The following is a 23,870-nucleotide window of genomic DNA, read 5'->3' as shown; positions in this document are numbered from 1 at the left end:
CTTCGTCTTTATGTTGAGTTAGTATTTTAAATTTAACTCTGTTTTCTATTATTCCAAATAAAATTTGCAATAATTTTATTCCAAGTATTAAAACAGGTCTCTGGTAAAATAAGAGGCAATGCTTGAAGTAAAAAAAGAAGTTGTGGAAGTATCATCATTTTAATCGTTTCCACTCTACTATATATCCCGTCTGGTATTAATTTCCACTTATTTAAATCCCTCCTTATCTTCCTTTCCAAAGTGCAGTAGTTGTTTTTATATAATTCATTCAAATTTGTACTAATGGAAATACCTAAATATTTTATAATATCTGTGTCCCATTTAAACTTATAACATTCTTTAATAACTTGATTCATCTGTGTTCCAATACTGAGGGATTCGCATTTATCTTCATGTATTCTATATCCTGATACTGTGTTATATTCTTCAATCTCCTTCCATAATTTTATAAGATAATATTTTCATCTTAAATAATTTTTTATTTTTTTATTTTTATTATTTATCTTCAATACTATTTTATTTTATTTATTATTATCTTATGCATTTTATCCTTTTAACTGTTCACTTCATTTAATTATCTTTTGTCAGGGTTTTTATCCTATCTTATGTTTTTAGTTTTTAAGGGTTAACTCCAGAGTTTCCTCAGGGGTGTCCTCCACACTGGGAGCTGTGTCTGGGATGCTGCTGGGGGTGCTGTCCCTGGGTCCCTTTGGCCCAGCCAGTCATTGTCTGTCAGGGTCGGGGGGCCTGGGCACTGGTGCCCCCCGTGGCACAGCCTGTGACTCCTCCCAGTGTGGACGGCCCCAAAGATGGCGTTTCCTCAATCCTCAGTGCCTTGCCATGTCTCCTTATTTCCTGTAGTAAGAGTGTGTGTGTGTGTGTGTGTGTGTGTGTATGTGTGTGTACGTATGTGTGCATGTATATAGTACGGAGGGTGGGAGGGAGGGGCTTTCTTTATTATTGTTTTATGTTTCCTGTGTAAAGCACTTTGTGCTACATACTCATGTATGAAAAGTGCTTTATGAATAAAGTTGATTGATAAATGTTGTATTGCGCTTTCAGGCGAAGTTAGATAGATAATTATATCATCTGCATATAGTGCCAATTTATGTATTTCTTTCCCTATCTTCATCCCTTTAATATTTTCATTTTGTCTTATGGCTATTGCCAGCACCTCAATATATATAGCAAATAATAACGGAGAGAGAGGATCTCCTTGTCGAGTGCCTCTTTGGATGCTAAATTTCCTTGAAAAGGTACCATTTGTTTTGACTATAGACACAGGTTTACTATAAAGTACTTGTAACCATTGGCAAAATGTGTCATCTATACCAAAGCTCTTAATTGTTTCAAACATAAAAGGCCAACTTACTAAATCAAAAGCTTTTTCAGCATCTAATGTCATCAGTAATAGCTCTTCCTTCTCTCTTTGTGCATAATCAATTATATTCAGTGTTCGTCTAATATTATCAGCCAGGAGTTTTCCTGGAATAAATCCGCATTGGTCGGGATTAATTATATCTATAACTGTATCTTTTAGCCTGTTCGCTAATATTGATGATATTATCTTATGATCCCTGTTGAGTAGTGATATAGGTCTATATGATGCACATTTTGTAGCATCCTTCCCTTCTTTATGTATCAATGTTACTATTGATGATGACCATGTTTGAGCCCTCTTTCTTGTATCTAGTGCATACCTGTATGCTCTAATCAGTAGCGGACTTAATTGATCTTTAAAAGCTTTGTAGAATTCATTTGTAAAACCATCATCACCTGGAGATTTCCCATTTTTCAACCCCTGTATTTGCTTATGTACTTCTTCTGCCGTTATTGGTTTGGTTATCTTTTCGTTATTTACTTGTATTACTTTTGGTAGCTCCAGTTTTCTTAAATATGTCCAAATTTGTTAGCGATCTGCACTTGCCTCTGCCCTATATAGTTTTTCATAGTAACTAGCGAATTCTTCTACAATCTGGTCCTTGTCAGTTATTATTCTAGCTTGTTCTGGTTTTAAATTTTAAATTTCTTTGTTTGTTTCTTAAGTTTGTAAGCCAGTATTTTTAAGGATTTTTGGCCCACCATCATAACTTTCCTGCTTTGCAAACGTCATTAACTTTTCAATCTCCAAAAATACGTATTTTTTCTAATTGTGTCCGTTTTTGTTTTAATTGTAGCTTATCTTCCTTACTATTAGTTTTACTGCACCCAATGCAAAAGAAGAAAATCCAGAAGTGCATGAAAAAGTGGCACAGAGTATCCTCTGGAGCTACTAAGTGGCCGTTAACTGGGACCTTTGACCTAAGTTATTGTGACCGAATAGAGGCTGAATTACGGAGAAAAGACCTTAAAAGTGATAAAAAGCATCAAAGTAAAAAGATGAATCATGCAGAACAGAGAGATGTACTGCAGTACTTCAAAATAGAGGGAACACAGAAGCTAATGGCACTACAACAAAACACGGAGCAGGGTAAAACAAAACCCAGTGCTCCAGTTTTGGAAGCACAGTCATCACCACCACCATGTACGTCTGGGGAGGAAGCGAGACAGTTTCCATTGAGAGAAGTGGATGGGAGAATAGTGGGGAAAATTACAGTAGAGGTGAGAGAGAGAGAGGGCCAAAAGCAGGACACACACACACAAGCCGAAAATAGATCAGGGGGGACCTTGAAAGCCAGCCAGGGCTCAGCGCAGAGAACAATAAGGCACTGTCAAGACAGCCGCAGTTTAGACACAGACCACAGCCAGACCCCTGAGCATTCAGCAGAAAACTTAGATAGAGAAGAAAGCGACCAGGACAGTGAAGTGATTGATCTTAACCATGACATACCACCAGCAGCGTCAAAAACACACTTGCTACGAGAAAAAGAAGAAAATAGGGGGCAACAACAACATAGTACGGCACGTCACTCCACTCCAGCACGGCATACACTAGACCCTAAAGTGTTCAGGGAATTCAGCAGGTTGATGGAGAAGCTGGAAGACAGCCAAAACGCTGAAGCACACCCACTCCCCTGCAAAGACAGGAGGGGAGTGACAGAATGGCATAATTACTCCCTCCCATGTGACGAACAGCTGCACCGAGGCCGAATTGGACCATGGGAAATGGAGTTCAGAGTACAAAAATGCAGAGAAATAGAAGAAAAAATAGAAAGTGGAGAGGCCACATGTGAGGAAAAGCAGTGGTACCACGAATGTAAGGCGCAGCTTGCAAGAAATGTAAGGAAACAATCAGGCTGCACACCTGATTGGAATGGCCTGATGAAAAGTTTTCATCAACAGTACGAAGCTGACATGATAAAAGAAGAACAGAAAATATTAAAAGAACAGGCACAGAAGAGGAGCAGAACCAAAACACGACAACCTCAGATATATGAGGTAGACTTGGCTGTCAACGGGAGTATGGACACAGGGTTGAATCACCTGCAACTACGGAGGCGACGCATCCCAGATTATCATACAAAAGTTAACCCTCGCACTGGAGAGAGAGAGGAAGAAGAGGAACTCTCCGAAGAAGAGGAAAGTGAGAGCAAAGGGTTAAACAAAGCAATGTTGCCCCTCCTGGCCAAAGGATCAGGCGAGACCGAAAGATATGTGCCCTGGAGCTTTATGGACATGACAGGGTTAATAAACCGGCTTCCGGCACTAACAGAAGGGGCTGATAAATGGATCAGAGCCTTCGAGGAAAACACTGGAGGAGTGAAGCTGGCACTGGGAGATATTAAGGCCATACTAATGAAGATAGTTGGCCAGCAGATGGCGGCTGAAATCTTTGAAAATGGAAGTGCTAAAGCACTAAATAATAATCACTATCATGATGCTAAACCCTTTGGACACTATCGAACAAAGATATGGGAGGCATTACGAAATAAGTATCCATCCAAAATGGATCCATCCGAGCTGGAAAGACAGACTTTGAAGGATGGAGAAAGTCCAGCACAATTCTTACATGAGTTCCAAAGAAAATGGAAAGAAGAGACGGGAAGTGAATGGAATGCAAACGAAGCATCTAAAGCTCTGTTCAAGCTGTATGTGAAAAATGCCATGCCAAAAGAAGTACAAAAAAAACTAAACCAAGTGGTTGGCCTGATGAAGATGGACTGGCCTGTGTTTTCAGAACACATTATACATTATGTGGACACACACAGAGCTGAAAACTCTAGCCAAGAAGAACAGAGCAAAATGTTAACTGGAAAGCTAACACAACTCCAGATTGGAGAATTGACCAAAAACATCAAGAAGGACAGAGATAAGGCCAAATTCCAGGCATCAGTAACAACTACTGCATCAGAGATCAAGCCTGGTCCTGCACCTGAGGTAAAGGCTGAGCCAGTAATCACTCAAGCCCCAGTGTTTGCAGCAGCAGCGACACCACCACAGACTCTGCAACAGCCTCCAACTGTCCAGCAACCAAACTATGCGACAGCCCCAGCAACAATTCAACAAGCTCCTCCAATACATGTGCATTTTGACCAAGGAGGAAATACCAGCTACCCGCCACAGGGTAGAGGAAGAGCAAATCAAAATGGAGGACAACCACAAAGAGGAAGATGGAGAAGAGGACCTCCACAAATGCAGTACCAGCGTCCACAGCCATCATATGGCCAACCAGCACAACAAAACACTCAACAACAAAGCAGCCAATGCTGGGGATGTGGACAATCTGGACACCTGCAGAGGAACTGCCCAACCAATCCGTGGATGGGACCTGCAGCACAATGGCAATAGGGATGCCCAGAGAAACCTAAAGGGGAAGTAATAACACCTGTCTTAACTATGCAACCACAAACTGAGCCCACTATAGAAGTGACCGTACAGAATCGTCAACATCACTTTATGGTGGACACAGGAGCAACACACTCCTGTATTGGAAAAGAAAGAGCTGGGCTTCCCCTTTCATCAGCAAAAATTCGGACAGTTGGTTTCTCTGGGAAGACTCAAATAATACCAATGACAGAACCAGTTCCAATGACGATCGCAGGAAGAACCATTTATGCACCGCTACTCTGCTCTGTTGACACACCCATCAATCTGTTAGGAAGAGACATTCTATGTGCACTACAAGCAAGAATCATGTGCACACCGGATGGCCTGCATTTTGATCTGCCAGAAGAAAATCTGCAGACAATAATGGCACAAGTGATGGAACGACATATGGTGACCAAAGAAGCACATGTATATTGGATGAAAATAACGTCACCAAACTCGTTTCTACAACAGGACTGGGAAACATGGAAACTATTTGTCGCACATTACTATGAAGCAGCCCAAGAACCCACTCTTCCACTTCACTGCACTATGATGTATGATGCTGATGGTGAACAAGAGGACTATGATGCATGTTGGAACGAACTGATTAATCACACCACGGCAGTCATACAATATGAGGATATCATAATGGGACCTCAAGGAGCAGCAGCTACGGTCAGACTCACTGAGGAAGTGAAAGAGTGGTTTCAAGACCCCAAATCATCACCACATGTGACATTGTTGGTGGCGGCTGGACATGAATCACATGAACTGGGACCTATGATAAAAGAAGCTCAGCAAATCCAAGAATGGATTCCCACTGACAGTCAATATGTCCACTCATCACCAGATGGACGTTTTTTGAGAATTTCATATAAACGAGCCGACGAAGCAATAGCAGAAAAAGTGTTGTTGCCCACCGAAGTAAAGTCACAAATGCTTTTGACCAGAGACCAGGAAGTTCTGTTGTCACAGGTGCCACCACATGTATGGTCAGCACACAAAACTGATGTAGGTTTAGTGAAATCAGCAACCCCACAGCGATTTCAAATAAAGACAGGCATACACTTACCCTACCAGAAACAATACCCCCTTAGACAGGAAGCCATCAATGGCATAAAGCCAACTATAGAAGGATTATTAGAAGCAGGAGTTCTAATAAAGACCAAAAGTCCATGTAATACACCAATTTTTCCAATAAGGAAACTAAACTCCAACGACTACAGGTTGGTGCATGATCTAAGAGCAATAAACTCTATAGTAACAGAAGAAATACCAGTTGTACCAGATCCACACACACTGCTGTCTAACATTCCTCCAGAGACAAAATGGTATACGGTGATAGACTTGTGCTCTGCTTTTTTCAGTGTGCCAATTCATCCAGAGTCACAGTATTTGTTTGCATTTACCTATGAAGGACAGCAGTACACCTACAGTAGACTGCCACAAGGGTTCGTGCACTCTCCATCAATATTTAACAAAGTTTTAGCCGAAGACCTGCAACATTTGAATGTACAATCCACCACCTTGATGTATGTGGATGACATTCTTATATGCTCAGACAGCAAAGAGCAGTGCGAAAAGGACTCAATCAGTCTTGACAATGGGACATCCTGTTACATTGTACACATCACATCAATTACATGCCATGCTAACCAGCCCACGATTTGTATTAACTCAAGCCAGAAGAACTGGTTATGAAGTATTGTTGTCAGGAACAGAATTAACAATACAGCGATGCAGCACAATAAACCCAGCAACAAGAATGGTGGTGCCCACTGATGGCATTCCTCATGATTGCCTTAAAGAAACAGATAGTTTCATGAAGATACCCGAAAAATTGTACAACCAACCAATCCCATCAGAGCTAACATTATTTGTAGATGGATCTTGCGTAAGAGGTGATGGAAGTAATTGTGCAGGATATGGAGTTGTGCAATTAAACCCAGATAACACATTCACCAAACTCCTATCAGTGCGTTTAGATCAGCCATGCTCAGCTCAATTAGCAGAGATAAAAGCCCTGACTGCAGCTTGTAAGTTGGCTGCTGAAAAAAGGGCAACTAGCTACACAGATAGTGCTTACGGTTATGGTGTTTGTCATATTAATGCCAGTATTTGGAAACAGCAAGGATTTGTTCGGGCTGATGGTACTCCTGTAGTTCACGGACAAGCAGTGTCAGAACTAATCCAGGCAATACAATTGCCTACAGAATTAGCTATAGTTAAGTGCCCAGCACATCAGACTAATGACTCGTTGGTGGCAAAAGGAAACAATTTGGCCGATGAGGCAGCCAAAGAAGCCACAGGGCAAGTAACTCAAGCCCCAGTTTTGTCTGATCAAGATTGTGTCCCTTTAACCAGCTTGACCTCACTAATAGAGGCCCAAAATCAAGTTCCAGGAGCAGAAAAACGCTTATGGACTCAAAGGGGGGCAATCAGAACAGTAACCCCTCATGAAGGACTGTGGAGAAGCAGTGATGGACATTTTGTCTTGCCACTGTCGTTGCTAAAAATAGCAATAAAGAAAATGCATGAACCAGACCACTGCTCCCGAGCTCAGGTTTTGAGAAAACTAGAGCAGTATGGTGGTCTCCATACATGACGGCAATGGTAGACAGAGAATTGGCGATATGCGTACATTGTCCAAAATATAATATTCGTAAATCATTCACCCATCGATTGGCTCATATTCCAGTACCAGAGGGCCCATTTAGGCATCTGATGATGGATTATGTAGACATGCTGGATAGGGTTTAAGACAAAAGATACATGTTTGTGGTAATTTGCAGATTCAGTAGATGGGTAGAGGCATGTCCAACTTCTAGAAATGATCATAAAGCAGCCGCTAGATTTTTGTGTACAGAGGTGTTTCCCAGATTTGGCATGCCAGACACCATCTCATCAGACAGTGGACCACACTTTGTGTCCTCTGTTATAAAAGAAATGTTTAAAGTGCTTGGAATACAACAGAAATTTGGGTGTGTGTATCACCCACAGTCACAAGGATCAGTAGAACGTGCGAATGGTGTATTAAAAACTAAGATAGCTAAAATCATGGCTGACAGCAATGGTAAACTCACCTGGATAGATGCTTTGCCATTAGCACTAATGTCTATGCGCTCACAAACTAACAGACTAACCCATCTAACCCCACATGAAATGCTTACCGGGCGCCCAATGCCTCTGCCACAGTGCAGAGGCCCTATAGAGGGACCATCGCTCCAGCAGCTGGAGCAAGAACTGGGGGACTATTTACGAGGATTAACTCAAATCCACAGACTTGTCTTCCAACAGGTGAAAGAAGCCAATAAAGGAGACGATAAGGGAATTCCAGTGGATGCTCGTGAGACTCAAGTGGGAGACCAGGTGTTCATACGAGTATTTAGATGCCACTGGCACGAGCCTCGTAGAGAGGGACCATTTAAGGTGGTACTTACTACACCTTCAGCCTTGAAAGTAGAAGGTAAGAACTTTTGGTACCATCGTAACCACTGCACCCGTCACCAACCGCCAGATCCGCCTGGGCATCTGCCCGAGCATGCTGAAGGGGCTGCGAAAGGCACCCCCCGCACTACCACACCTAACGAAGGGGAGGCGAAAAGCACACCCCGCAGGACCACACCTGGTCCCGCCGCATCGCCTCAAGGGGAACGACGTTCAGCCCGACTACGGGCCCGACGTGAGGGTACCCCCTCATCACGTACTAATAATAGTGTTGGAGCAGCAGCAAAGGAGGATGCTGCCAACACTGCCACGGGCAGTGACACTCCAGACAGTGCAAGCGCAGGACCACTTGGCCCGCAGGAGACAGACTGTACGCCCATGCTTGAAGGGACAGTCTCTGACTCAGATTAGTTTGTTTGTTTTCTGCCTCTTTATGCTAACCCTTTCAGGTTTCGCAAGGGGGGAGGGAGAAGGAGAACTCCTCCTGACACGACCCGTTTCCGACACTACTAACGCACCACATGTTAAATGTGCACTTGCCATGATCACATTAGCCACTGATAAAGGCATGCTACATATAGGGAAACCACAACACTATCTGTACGCAAAAGCTGACACATATGAGTTTGTACTAACCACAGACGTCACAACAACTAACACTCCAGGTAAATATTGGACGGGGTTACCCCGTACCGCTGACTGCCGAGAAGAAGGGATGGTGACACTACAGGTAATATGCACTAACACCTCATGTCAGGATGTAAAAACAGGTCAGGAAATGACAGCAATAGAAGCTAGTAATTGGATTCAGTTAATGAATAAACGAGAAAAACGAGAATTGACCAAACTAAGAACTGCACAGTGGGATTCAAACATGTTTCAGCAGTGGATAACTTACTCAGCTGAAACTGTTTTTAAAGCACAGAAGAAGGAACGGCGAGAGTGCATTGCATGTTACAACGCTAAAAGAATACCACAGCTCCTGCCACTGCCAGGAAGTAACATAGGTGACTGTTCGGACTTATCTGAATGCTTTGCTTTTTGCGCAATGCACATGGCAGGGAAATTGGACGGGTGGAGTAAAGACTCACGGATATGCCCATATAGACTTAAAAAACATGAAAGCTATGACATAGAAACAGCAGTGCCACCTGTGATACGCAAACCTGATAAACTAATTTTCCCTTTCTGTATAGCGCGAGGGGAGGAGTTGGAATATGTGACCAAAAGATCCACACCCAAAATGACGGACGCAGCAGGACTGGTGAAATGCAGCAGGGAGACCTGGTATCCGACCACTGACACCGGAAACACTACCGCCACCATCAAAATGTGTGAAACCAGCCCAAAGGCCTGTATCAAGTGTGGTCAGGTTGTGCCTAATGGGGGACAGGTAATCTATGAAAAAAACTCATCTCACATAGCTCAGTACTGGTTGCTAAATTGGGCACATGGGACTGCCCCATTGGGCGACATCTACTGGATGTGTGAGCACAATAACAACCTATTAACCCAATTACCAGCAAATTGGACGGGTATATGTGCCCCTGTAATGTTGACAGGACAATTGACTTTAATCACACCAAAAGACAACCAAACCCACAATCGACCTAAAAGAAATAGTGAAGGTAAGAACAGCAATACTGATTGGGTCTGGAAGTGGAAACACTCAGATGAGGTATATATCAGTTGGGATCAAGTCCCCTATGGAGTTCCATCAAAGCATGAGGCCATAGGAAGCAGGTGGATACAATCAGGACGAGGTATGGGAAGTGTTCCAGTCGCAGGACCAATAGCAAATGCCCAATTTATAGCACGAAATAGTAGATGGGTAAATTATTTGTGGTATAACCAACAGAGATTCATTAATTATACCATTTTGGCCCTAGATCTAACGAAAGAACAACTACATGCCACCTCAGTGATGACCCTGCAAAATAGGTTTGTCATTGAAACAATCATGGCAGGAGATCAAGGGGTGTGTGATGAAATTGGAGATGAATGCTGTACTTTAATACCAATGCACACAGGTGAAGAAGGCAACCTGACCCTCACATTAGAAAATATGAAAAAGATGCAGGATGAACATGTCAGAAATTCCAATTGGAACACACAACTAAAAAGCTTTTGGGATTGGCTGGGCAGAATGGGCTGGGGGCGACTGTTCAGAATGATAGGAATGGTGGTGGGGGGTTTCCTGTTGTTGGTTGTGATGGTGGTTTGCTGTGTTTTGCCTTTACTGCGCATCCTAATCAAACGAGTATTCGATACATTAACTGGTCAATACCCACTGTTACATGTGCAGTACGAGCTTAACATGCAAACCCAAAGCCAACAATGAGATCTAACACAAGTCACCATCCACTTCTCTCAAGGTATGTAAGCATTCTTGTTTAAATATAAATATATTAACGTTGTATACACGTGTAAATAATCCAGATGTAAATATTTCTTATGCTAGTACACAAGTAGTAATGGTACTGTCTCCAACACAGACTGGACACAATGGCGGAGGCAGACACACACCAGCAGGTGCAGTCCACAGAGAGGCACACCAGCGAGAATTACAGTCCAACACATACACCTACATCTACAGTTACGCCATACATAGATTTGCAGCCAGCGCAAATGGAAATACCTGGCAGCACAACAGAAATTACACCCCTGGCAGGTCGACACCTTATGCCACAGCTGCTGCCGGAGCGCCCACTGGTAGCCATCGCCCAACCTCGGAGGACAGCCTTCAACTTATTCCAGGACCCAGCTGCAGGCACATCTACACTACCAGAGGCAAGAATGGCACCGCCACGTCCAGGAGTTTCCCCGATGAGAAACATGTTCAGCCCAGCGAGTCCAGATGCCGAGGAGGATAGAGGACTTCATCGCATAGAACCCATCAGACCCGCACCACAAGGCAGGCAAGCCCGACGACTAGCCCAACCACTACAGAATGAGTTTACCACTGAGGACGTGGGAAAGCTGAATGAGGTGCTGCCGCAACCACTGGATACCTACCCATCACGCCGAGACGCTGAGACTGCAATAAGCAACCTGCCTCAATGTGTGAACCGCACCCTGCTTACACACCTGTCACCCCAAGCACAGGACATGATAATCAAAATCAGAAGAAATGCACTAGTGCGCAAACGTACATTGAGAGCTGCACAGCTACAAAGGGAGAATGAGCACCTGAACACATGTATGACACGCCTGCAGAACACAGCTACGGGGCAGCAGGCAGAGATTATGCGCCTGAGGGTGATGGTGGATCAGCTGCAGCACCAGAAGGGTGTTTTGCTTAAGTTCTGCAATGAAAAACTGCAACAACAGAGAGCAGCCCTGGCAATGTTCAACACAGGGATGACTACTGTGGGAAATAGTCACCACCCTGATAATGACCAGAGGAAGACAAACCCCAGTGCCCAATAAAGGACAAATCATGGGTCAGGTGCAGTTGTACGATGCAGCTTATGTAAATAGATGGGAACAATGGAGAGAACTACGTGATCAACATGTTCCTGCCGGGAGAACGGTAGGAGGCTGGTCATATGGAGACTTTTTGGCACCTTACGTCCAATATATAGATAAAGACTCAGACATTCATGGCCAAGCCCCAGGCCCCAAAGTAATAAACACACTAGTTGGTTATGTACCACAACGCCAACAACAAGATGACTGGTACGCACCTTGGGAGCAAGCATCGGATCCCATTACCCCTTATTTACAGTGGAATGCACCAGAAGACCTACGATATAATTGGATGCTTGTTAACAGAAATCACAGAAGATCCCTCCTCAGACAAATTGAGGAAAATGAATCCTATCGCTATTGGGACGAGGGGTTCGCACTACTACAAGCTCAGACTCTGACTGACAATACCATGGCTTTGAACCACAGCCTACATGTTCAAACTCTGAACTATATGGTGACAGCAACGTATGTTTTATTCCTCTGGACATATCCTTTTCTCAACCAGAGTCGCAGTCCTTTCACCATATACCCAGGGCTAAAGACTACATCCTATGTCTTGGTTTTTCACAGCAGACAGGAAGTCGTTAACATTATGGATAATGGACAAAATGTGATCTGGTCAAATGTGCCAGGAAGACTGCAAGCCTGGCTAAGGCTGCTGTCTGCACCCGGAGTGGAGAAACCCGGCTGGAAACAGCAGGATGAAAGTAGTCATCGGTACCTATGTTCCCCAGGAGGAAGGGTGAGGTATCAGAACATAAACTACCATGCAAGAGAGAGAGAGTTTGGCTGGTTTATAAATGGAGCTCCAGCAGTGGTACGAGGATCCATTGGATTCAGTACAACCATATGGAATTATTTGTTATAAATGTGTTGTGATGATGAAATGAGTGTTTGAAAAAGGTAAGCGGGCACTCATTTGTGAAAGTCATGTCAGAAAGCTGAGTGCCATAAAAAGCACGAGAAAGGTATTAAAATAGTGTGGTTTACAGGAAACCAGTAAAGTTCATAGGGACACTGGTGGAGTGTTGGCCCCAGGGCCCCCACACTAACCAAGACAACACCACGGGTAATATGTCACTAGGGCTATCAAAATCACCCAAGTGTGTCATATAAGTCCAGCTACTAAGATTGGATAAGAGCGCTTACCTGTTATTACTAAATTGGATCAATGAGAAAAATATACCAGAAAAAAAACTTTTCATAGTGTTTCATGTCAACGATTTGATAATAACTGATTTAGTATTTGTCAACCTGACCAAAGAGGTGTTATTTTCACAAGGAGTGTCTAGATAATAGTCTAATCCATAGAGGTTTAAGATTTTGTCTATGTAATCTCATGCTTGACTGAAAAAAAAAAAAAAAAAAAATTCTATGCTATATCCACATGAGCACGAGTTACCTAGTTATGCATGCTTAAAAACAAATCTTGAGGTGTTGAGTGGTGTCATTTATCAAGAATTTGATTCACGTGTGTTACAGTCACAAGAGGGTTAATTACGATGTGTGATTTGATGTTGTGTGTACTCATAATCTGTTTGTACCCATAGAACAGGTCAGATGGTGGGTCACATGGTGGAGCAATTTACCTCTCAAACAGCTAGCTGAGGGGGGAGGCTTTCACTGTCATGTTGCCTGGTCAGAATAGAAATCTGTTAATGAATTTCACTGGGCCATCTGTTTGAAGGCTGGTCCAGAAGAGGGCTCAGGGAGAGCTCTCAACTATTCTCTTGATAGTTGAGGCACTTCCCCATGGGATGATACTCATTATCAGTCTTGTAGGTGGGGGTTGCATTTTATCGTTTGAAACCACATATGCTGTGTTTTTGTTATGATATACTCACAATGTTGTATATATTATGATAACAGAATGATTGCACTCCCTAATGTTAAAGTTTGAAGTATTGGTCCTTTTTTCAAGGACCAAAGGGGGGACTGTAGTGGCAAATATAACTGGGTCATGATCATGCATATAAATCATATTTGAGAAATACACCTTCTAACAGTGAATATGAGCCTGATGTAAGACCAAGGTCAGATAATCCCTTTATAATAACAGAGCTGGAGTGAGTTAGCAACAGGTGACGCCGCAGCCCACCCAAGGCCAAGATAGAGGCCTGGGTGAGACACTTTACAGCCATTAGGGAAGATATTAAAAAATATTAAGATGATAGTCTCGCGTGATCATGACAAGGGGGTGGTCCAAGAAGGGGGTTGGTGACACTGACCCCAGGTATAAAAGGGGGTGATCCGGGGAGATTTCTCAGTTGTTCGGGGGTACCTAATGGATTTATAACTTCTCTTGGAATAAACACCTTTTTGACTGAAGACCTGCTGCCTCGCCTCTGATTTGGACTTAAGCTCTGGAGTGAATTTTTGGACTTAGTCTCTGGAGTGATTTTTTGGACTTAGGTTCTGAGCATCCTCACCTCTGCTCTGAACTTAGGTTCTGAGTGGATTTCTCCTCTGAGTTGGATCTAAAATCTGGGCTGTTTTTCCTTTATTTTGGATTTTAACCTTCAAGTGGATTTACTGGGCCTGATTGTGGAATAATTTGACGGATAAGGATGGTAGTCTCCCACTACATTGTATGTACTATAATATACCTGACTCTTTGTTATTTTCTTTAATTTTTCATGTTCCTGTTTTTCCAAGTGAGTTTCTTGCAAGTAAACTATGTCTGCTTTTTCTTTCTCCATCTCCAACAAAATCTTTCTCCTTTTTATGACATTATTTATTCCATTGACATTCAGAGATATTACCTTTAAATCACACATGAAACAGCTGACAAATCCTTGGACAGACTATCCTTTGTATTCGTCTGACTTTATCCAACTGATGTACTCCTACAGAGTGGTGTCGGCAGATATATGTGTATCCAGGTGTATATGCATGAATATGCGTGCATGAATGTATGTACATGGACCTACACGTCTGTGTAGTGAGCATGCAGTTGTTAGGTATAAACCAAAAAAAAAAAAAAAAAAGAGAATAATAACTAAGGAAATAATTGAAAAAAAGAAAACAGGTAAACACAAGAACATAAGAGTTGAGTTCCATTTGTACCACCCCAGGCAGAGGTGATATCCCTTGGTGACTGTTGTTATAAACATCTTTAGGATCAGGGTGTCAGCCAACATTGTAAGCTTGTACATACCCTATTGTATCAGTTTGTAATAGGAAACCCCCCTAACCCTCCCCTTAATTTCTATCTATTTGTATCTAGTATCCATATTCCCCACAAGAGGAAAATATTAAAGCCCAGTATGGCTTTAGTCCTTTTCATTTATATCTACATACACTCACTCACATACACCCCCCATGCATTCCTCTACATAGGTACACACACACACACACACACACACACACACACACAAACACATAGGAAGAGTTACAAACATCCATACATGTCCTCGAACTCTACTTCTCAACACACACACATATTCTCACAAGTGCATACTCTCAATACAGAGAAAGCCCCGAGAATAGCCGCTTATATTTCTTATTTTAATTAGAGGTAATTCAATTACAAAATATTGACTGGGGGAGTAAATAAATTAAAATAGAACTTGGCATTTATCATTTACAATTGCCATTTTCATAAATTCATTGGACTTTTTTTTTTTCTTCTTCTTTCCACCCCCCCCCCCCCCCCCCCTTTTTGAATATAATGTTTTGTTTTTCCCCTCTCTGTTTCTAAGAAAAAAATTGCTGAGAAAGATTGCAGTTAGTAAAGCAATCCATCAGAAATATAATAACAAAAAAAGCAAGCCAATACTCTCAGGCAGTACAGGGATTAACCAAAAATTGTTCTTTCGTATCTCTATTTTCCTCTTTAACCGAATAAACAAATTAATTTTACTGAGATTTCTACAAAGGAGTCAATAATTTTAGAAAAAGAAAAAGAGAAAAGGAGAGAAAATAGACATAATCCACGCAGTTCGCATTAATTGACTACTTTTGGTACAAGCAAAACTGCATTCATACCTTATTCAGTTCATCAAATATTGCAGTATCCCTTTGGTGCTCTATGGTGGCACCATTAGCCATAAATGTTCTTCTTATCTCTTCCAACATTCAGTTTTGCTTGATAATTAACAAAAAAATAATAATGATAAAGAAAAAAAGAGGAGGGGGGAGAGGAGAAGGATGAGAGAGAGATGGGAAGGACAATCCAGTTTGTTAATCCGCAGTTCATTTTCTTCTATCTGCTTGGTATAAGCCTCTCTCCTTCAGTTCTTTTATTGCTGTTGTAGGGTTTGGATACGTTGTAGTTGTCCCGTCTTTGTTGAACATTTTCAACTTTGCTGGTGCCAGAATGTGTGTCTTAATATCCTGGGCCTTCAGTTGCTCTCTGATGTCTTTTTACAGCAGTCTCTGTTGTCTTACTTTAAACGTGAAGTCATGGTCGAAAAAAATCCGTGTGTCCTTGAAATTCACCTCTCTCTTACTCCAGGCTGCTTGCAACACTTTTCTTTTCATGTCAAAATCAGAAAGGGCAACGATGATAGGTCGTGCAGAATCCTGTCGCTCTTTGGAGGTGCGATGCGCTCGCATGATATGAGGTTCTCCTGAAATTCTGAGGGCTTCTCTGAGCAGCTTCTTGAGGAAAGCCGTCATATCAGTGCCTTCACTTTTTTCCGCAACGTTGTAGATACAGACGTTGTTCTGTCTGGATTTATTTTCCAAATAAACGTTAATTCGTCGACCCGAGTTGTAAATGTTTCTGCTCTTTTCTGATTGTTTATCTCCGCGTCATCCAGACCACTTACTCTGGTCTCCAGCTGGTCCACCCGGGTTACGATCAAATCCAGATTATTGCGTAGGTCTGCTGTTTGCTGCATTATTGTTTTAATATCTCGTTCAGTGTCTTGGCGAAATTCCTTCAGTTCAACTCGCAGTTCTTTAAATTCTTTAGTTAGGGAGTCTTTTAACTCACAAAACAATTGTTGAATCTCGCGTTTTTCCGCCATGCCTTTTGCGTTTTTTTTTCAGATTTCTCCTTCTTAATTTTCTCCCTGGATTTGATTTCAACCAACTGCTTATAGGCGCCACCCGAGCAGAGATTCATTCCTCGCTCCTTGCCGACGGGTATTTTCTCTCTTTTGTTAGTATAAATCCAGTTTTATTAAGGAATTACGGGAGAACGTGTTTCCAAGCTGCCGCCATGTCACCGGAACTGGATTCTTTACGCGCTAAATATAGGAGTTTGCAGCTTCTGATAATTGATGAAATCTCCATGGTTGATAACAAACTGTTGTCTTACATCTGGTGCAATCTGGTGACTATTCCCCGTTTGGGAAGGTAAGTGTCATTGCAGTAGGAGATTTTTATCAATTACCTCCAGTGAAAGGGAAAGCTCTGTATTTAGATGATGTAGGTATTGATTTGTGGTCTCAGTTGTTTAAGGTTGCTGAACTGAAAACCATCGTTCGTCAGAAGGATCCTGTATTTGCAGAGATGTTGAACAGAGTTAGAACTCGTTCAAAAGGTACCCCGATTTTGGCTAGCGACATCGACTTATTTTAACGTTGTGAAACCGGCGAAGTCAGCTCAGCTTTGCACATATTTCCAACGAACCGACAAGTAAATGAGCATAATGTACAGCAGTTGTTAAAGACTTGTCCTGATCGTGTCGAGATAGAGGCTCAGGATTATGTTTAACAGTAAACAAACAGGCAAGCTCACGTTGATAAAAGGACATCATTCCAGAGCGTACGACACAACTCTGGATGAGACACTGCTTTTAGATGCCCGTGTCATGCTTTTTAAAAACTTGGATGTAGCAGATGGTTTAGTTAATGGTGTGTGTGGCACTGTGACACACATCGTTTACCCGCACAATGACACCACACGATTTCCTCAGACAGTGTACGTTAAATTTGATGACCTTAGGGTAGGTGCACAGAAGAGGAAACGCTGTGCATTTGCCTCTGCAATCCAAAGGGGTTCCATGGGCATTGAACCTGAAGAAGATAGAGTCACTAAGAAAGGTGGAATGCGAAGGCAATTTCATCTGAAGCTTGCCTGGGCCTGTACAGTACATAAAGTACAAGGCATTACAGTAGATAATGCAGTAGTGTCACTTGACAGGATTTTTACCGCTGGACGGGCATACGTCGCTTTAAGTTGAGTTAGAAATTTGTCTGGGTTGATTATTAGTGATTTTAAGGAGAAAGCCATCTATTGTAAGGACACAATTACAAATGCCATTGAAAACATGCCTCCCTTCATAGTCGAGAAAACAAACTATATTTTTTTATACAAATGGTATTGTTATGCAGTTTTCCTTTTCATGAGTTTTGTGTTCTTCTATATTGTGTTGTGTGTGTGTGTGTATATATAACAAGAAAATGTTTTACATATATTGGTTTCGTTTCCTGCATTACAACAGCATTTAAACTAAACCTTGTTATGACAAACAACATAATTGTAATTCTAATCTCAATTATGCACATGTGGAATTTTATAGGTAAAGTTTTATATATATGTATATATATATATATATGTGTATATATATGTGTATATATATATGTGCTATATATTAGCAGTCACTATATATATATATATATATATATATATAGATATAGATATAGATATAGATATATAGATATATATATATATATATATATATATATATATATATATAGATATAGATATATAGATATATATATATATATATATATATATATATATAGATATATATATAAATATATGTATATATATATATATATATGTATATATATATTACGAATACACTTGTAAAACTAAATGTGAGAGCTTTTTGTTGTAGATTTGCAAATTTACAGAAAAATCTTTCAATTAATATTTGGCAAAGTCAGCAACTCCCCCTGCTGGCAACACATTAGTAGTCATACATAAAACCTTAAAGAGCAGCCTGACATGTTTTACCCATCTATGGTTTTTAATCTGAAATGGTAGCAAATTCAGCTACAAGAGCAGCCTGGGGTTGATTAACACTTAATATTCAAAGTGACATAGCACTAAGTGGGATACCCAATGTCATCTAGGCCAATTAAAAGTAACAAAAACTAGATATAATATATTAATAAGAATAAAATATTAAGCTTCGGCAATCGTGTCTTTTTGGGAATATGAATGTGTCCTCTATAGGCAGTGGCCCTCTTAATACCTGTTCAGTCCTTTCTGAGTCTGACAGGAAAGAGGGACACTCAGCTGGGTCAACTGGCGGAGCTGCTGATCCCTGCTCCAGACTGGACGCTGGATGGACGACAAATCAATCTCGATGACCAAAGATGAAGGACCTATAGGGAAATTAAAATGATATTTTTGGACAAAATTATTGATCTCAGAATATTCTGCAGTACACTGAGCAATTATAAAGGCTGTTTTGTTGTTAACTTACCAGGTACAGCTGAGGTTGCAGAAGACACAAAAGGGACAGTGGGCACAGAGGATAGAGATGGACCTAAGATGAAAAACAAGCTAGCATGTTATAGTCATATTACACTTGAAAATGATGCAGTTTATTTTCTAAATAAAAAAAGTACAGCTATAGCTTGTAATAAGAAAACAAACTGTAGAACAACTGAAAATTGTTTGAGAAGTTTTGAAATAACATGGATTTGTGTAAAATCATGTCCCTTGTCATATGATTATATCTTATATTAAAAAAAAATATTCATCTCAGAATGTTCTGCAGTGCACTGAGCAATTAAAGGCTGTTTTAGAGATGGACCTGAGATAAAAAAAAAAAAAAATATCCCTTGTCATATGATTATATCTTATATTAGTATATCTTAATGAGATAATTTGACTAGAAATTAAATATATATGGTGACAGTTTTTGATCACCTCATTCATCAGCCTTGGCTGCTCCTGAGGAGGTGGATTGCCCCTGGGCTGAGTCAGCGCCTCCAAATTATTTTAACAGTGCTCCTGGGGACGTTTCATACAACGTATGAGCATATTAGGGAGACGATGTAAAAGGAATATGTTTATTTACTCACATAATATACTGTGCTCTGCAACAAACAACTGCAAACAACATACCTCAAACTAGTTAGTTAACTAAATTAATAATTAATGCAAAACCATATTGCTAGCAAATGTCACCGCGTTTGTAATTAACGTTAGTTATTAAACATTTGCTATCAAACACTGTATCAAAAACGTTGTTTTGATGCCAAAGAGCGACCCAGAGTAATGTATATACACTGAAAATCAACTTATTCAAAGTATTACACAAACACAAAAACGTTAGCTTGAATACTAAGCTATCTAACCTAGTCAGACGTTTTGAACTACTGTTAGCTAGCAAATTTGCTATTATAGGCTAACGTAGTTGGAACAAAATATCAACAAATGTGACATTACTAAGACATACCTTTATCTTGTCGTTTTTATCTTTCTTCCTTATGCTTTTTTCTGCCCCTGAAGGGTTAGTCCTTTTTTGCGACATCTTTCACCTGCTCCAAGCTCCTGGATGCTGCGTGCGCACTGCACGGTTGGCTGCACTGCACACGTCACTAGCGGAGCTCTGACATATCGAGCAGAGAGGCAGTAGGAAACTACACTCTTTGATGTTGTTTTTTTTTTATTTTTTATTTATTTTTTTTTTAACAAGTATGTACATGTGATAATAAATGAATCATCATTGCTCACTCATGGAAAAAAAAATAATAATACTTTTTTCTTTTTTAAGTTAATTGCTCTTGGGGGCCCTCTAGTGGTCACGGGGCCCTAAGCAGCTGCTTAGTTCGCTTATGCCTTGGGCCGGCTCTGGGGAGGGGTCTTGTTCTGTTTTTCTCTTTTTATCACTTTTCCCCCTTTCCTTTTCTTTCCTTTTCTTTTCCTCTCGTATTAAATATTTAGAGTGTCAGCCTCTACATTTTCTGCATCACCCTCCTCTCCTCTAGCTTGAAGTCTCTCTTCCTTCCTATCTTCTCTCATCTGTCCCTCATCCTCTGCACTATATCCCATCTGTAATTTCTTCATCATCAGTATTTCTTTTGAATTCCACATGATCTCCTTTCAGTTCAGCATCAACATATTCTGTTCTTCTTCTTCTTCTTCTTCTTCTCTTTCGTTGGATCTTCTGAAATGGTCTCAACAGGGTTTGAACATATACATCTTGAAAAAGGTCGACTTAAAAAATGTAATGTTTTTCTCCATAGAGAAATGTTTGTGTCCCTATCATCTCTTCCTTCATCCAGATCTTCAAACGAGTCTTTTGACTGTTGGTCACCATTTACAGAAGCATCATCTACTTCACTTTCTGCACCTCCTCAGACTTGGCAGGCTCAGTCTGTGATCCAACTTCATCATCCAAAACAATCTCTCCAGTTTCTGCAGCACCCTCCTCTCCTCCAGTCTGACTGTTTAAAGCCTCATCACTTGTCTCCTGTACCTCATCTGTGTCATTCTTTTGTATTTGTCCCTTATTTTCACCATCAGCATCTCTTTCTACTGAACTTCTCTTTGGTTCCACATCGCCATGTCTCTGATCATCCAGCTTGTTGGTCTCACTTGACAGCTGTGACTCAGCAGCTTTGAATTGAAGAGACAAAACATATTTATCTGTTAATATTACAGCAATGGCCTAAATGAACTCTTGTGTTTTCTTGTAGTCCTACCTCTGTATGTGAGTAGATGGACAGTCCTGAATCGAATAATCTAATAATCAACCTATCATTGACAAAAACACTTTCATATTCCATAGCATATTAACAGTATTTAACTCATCATTTTCATCTGAGAACAAAATAATGCTCCATACATTGTGTTCTTTGTGCAGCAGATGCAGGTGATGTTCAACAAAAATGAATTATTGTCGCTATTAAACAACATTTCAACATTACAAGCAAAACCAAAACTCTGATTTAATCAAACATTTTATTTTATAATTCAACCTCTTTTAACACTAAAAGCTCAAGTGTTTATTAGTTTGTATTTAATTTTTCCTCAAAAGTTTCAGAGAAATCGATTTTTCTTTCCTGTGAATCAATTGTTCCAACTTATCTTTCATTCTGCTGCCTCCATTCATGCACAGATTTCATCTACACTACATATTATCTCATCCTGTGTTCCACAGACATTTTTCACCTTCATGTAAATACTCATCTCTCTAACTGGTGATCTTTTGCTTTTCACATTTTTTGTGTGTCTAAATAATCACTTCTGCATTAATAAAACATTCAATAAGCTCAGTCTCATACACTCCTGATCAAAATTTTAAGACCAGTTGAAAAATTGCAAGAATTCACATTTTGCACTGTTGGATCTTAAAAAGGTTCTAAGTAGAATTTCAAAATGCAAAAAGAAGAAATGGGAGTGACACAAAAAGAAAATTGAGTAAGCAATTTATTGAAAATAACAATTAAACTGAAATAGGCTGTTCATCAGCTGATCAAAAGTTTGAGATCACAGCCTTTAATAGCCAAAATCTGCACAAAAATGTAAATTTCCCCAGCGCTGAGCCGGAAGATCCGATTGACTGTCCTTCAAGACATGGGATGATCCTCGTCCCAAATTAAAGCCGTTACTTGTGCCGACTGCAGCCCGATAACCATCAGACGGCATCTGCCAGAGAACGGTTATAAGAACAAAAAACGTCTTCAAAGGCCTCGTCTCCTTCAACGCCACAAAATTGCCCGTTTGGACTTTGCAAGAGAGCACCAAACATGGGACAGTGAAAGGTGGAAGAAAGTTTTATTCTCTGATGAGAAAAAAATTAACCTTGATGGTCCTGATGGCTTCCAACGTTACTGGCATGACAACGAGATCCCACTTGAGATGTTTTCTACGCGACACAGTGGAGGGGGCGCCATCATGATCCGGGGTGCTTTTTCCTTCAATGGAACAATGGAGCTTCAGGTTGTGCAGGGGCGTCAAACGCCGGCTGGCTATGTGGAGATGTTGCAGAGGGCATCCCTCATGACTGAGGGCCCTCGTCTGTGTGGTAATGACTGGGTTTTTCAACAGGACAACGCTGTGGTTCACAATGCCCACCTGACAAAGGACTTCTTCCAGAGGAATAACGTCACTCTTTTGGACCATCCTGCGTGTTCCCCTGATCTAAATCCAATTGAGAACATTTGGGGATGGATGGCAAGAGAAGTTTACAAAAATGGACATCAGTTCCAGAGAGTGGATGCCCTCCTGAAGTCATCTTCACCACTTGGAGCAACGTTCCCAATAGCCTCCTGGAAACACTCACATCAAGCATGCCGAAACAAATTTTTGAAGTGATCAACAAGAACGGTGGAGCTACTCATTACTGAGTCCTTTTTTGAAACGTTTGTTTTAATTTAGGGGAGGTTTCGGAGTTTTTTTGAGCTATGGTCTTAAACTTTTGATCATTTCAATTTAATTGATGTTTTCAATAAATTGCTTACTCAAATTTTTTTCTTTTTGCATTTTGAAACTCTACTTAGAACCTTTTTAAGATCCAACAGTGCAAAATGTAAATTCTTGCAATTTTTCAACTGGTCTTAAAATTTTGATCAGGAGTGTATGTCATCTCAGTGTTGAACTTCTTCCACTTTAAGAATCCCCCCTCGGCCCCTGAGGCTGATTTTATTTTTGTTTCCGTTTAGTCACATGTTTTCCTCACCAACATCACTGTGTCCCATCTGTCTCGTCTCTTCATCATCAGTGTCCGTTTCTACATCTTTACTGGTTTCAGCCTGTCGTTCAACTGCATCATCTGTCTGACTTGGTGAAGTGGTCTCAGGCACTGTGGGTTTGAGTCATTTATTCAGTTATTATTCAGAAAAATAGTCTGATAAAATTGAAACTCAGAGAAGTAAGCATTATTTTTGGTGAAATGAAATATTGACAGTGAATGTTTGTGTGTGTGTTGTTGTGTAACAGCCCCCAGACCCGATGGGAGAGGCCTTGTTGTTTTTTCTTTCCTTCCTGAATATTTACAGACTTCTCATTTGTGTTTTCTCGTGTTGTTGGAGTTTGTACTGTCGTCATTTTCCTGTGCCTCCTCACTTCCACGTCTTTTCACTTCACTCACTGTTGTTATGATTATTAATTGATGTGTCAGTCTCTACATTTTCTGCATCACCCTCCTCTCCTCTCACCTCACAACCTCCCAAACACCATCTTTCCTGGTTGTTCACTGGAGTTTTTTGAATTTGTTTCCTTTGACTCTTCAGACTCCTCTTTCAGTCTGAATAGCTCTTAATAGCTCATTGTAGTTTCTAGTAGTT

The 23,870-nt window shown here is 40.9% G+C and overlaps 2 protein-coding genes across 6 annotated transcripts in view; one reads left to right on the top strand and one right to left on the bottom strand.

Moving 5' to 3' along the window:
* LOC115590542 (uncharacterized) overlaps positions 1–23,870 on the bottom strand; it is a 518,602-nt gene that overhangs the window by 137,692 nt on the left and 357,040 nt on the right. The gene's annotated exons all lie outside the window — the stretch shown is intronic.
* Positions 2,192–13,056, top strand: LOC115590547 (uncharacterized). Of its 5 annotated transcripts, none has more exons than XR_003985773.1 (2): positions 2,192–8,215; positions 10,692–13,056. XR_003985773.1 is itself a non-coding variant. In XM_030431941.1 (2 exons), the coding sequence occupies exon 2, from the start codon at positions 10,702–10,704 to the stop codon at positions 11,623–11,625; it is 924 nt and encodes a 307-aa protein (XP_030287801.1). In that variant the 5' UTR covers positions 8,159–8,215; positions 10,692–10,701; the 3' UTR covers positions 11,626–13,056. The 5 variants fall into 5 exon arrangements, 3 of the variants coding, with proteins under 3 accessions (XP_030287801.1, XP_030287800.1, XP_030287799.1); XR_003985772.1 differs by having other exon boundaries at positions 2,192–10,571; XM_030431941.1 differs by having other exon boundaries at positions 8,159–8,215.

The sequence above is a fragment of the Sparus aurata genome, chromosome 10 (assembly GCF_900880675.1).
Source record: "Sparus aurata chromosome 10, fSpaAur1.1, whole genome shotgun sequence".
Taxonomy (NCBI): domain Eukaryota; kingdom Metazoa; phylum Chordata; class Actinopteri; order Spariformes; family Sparidae; genus Sparus; species Sparus aurata.
This window is presented reverse-complemented; position numbering and strand designations above follow the sequence as displayed.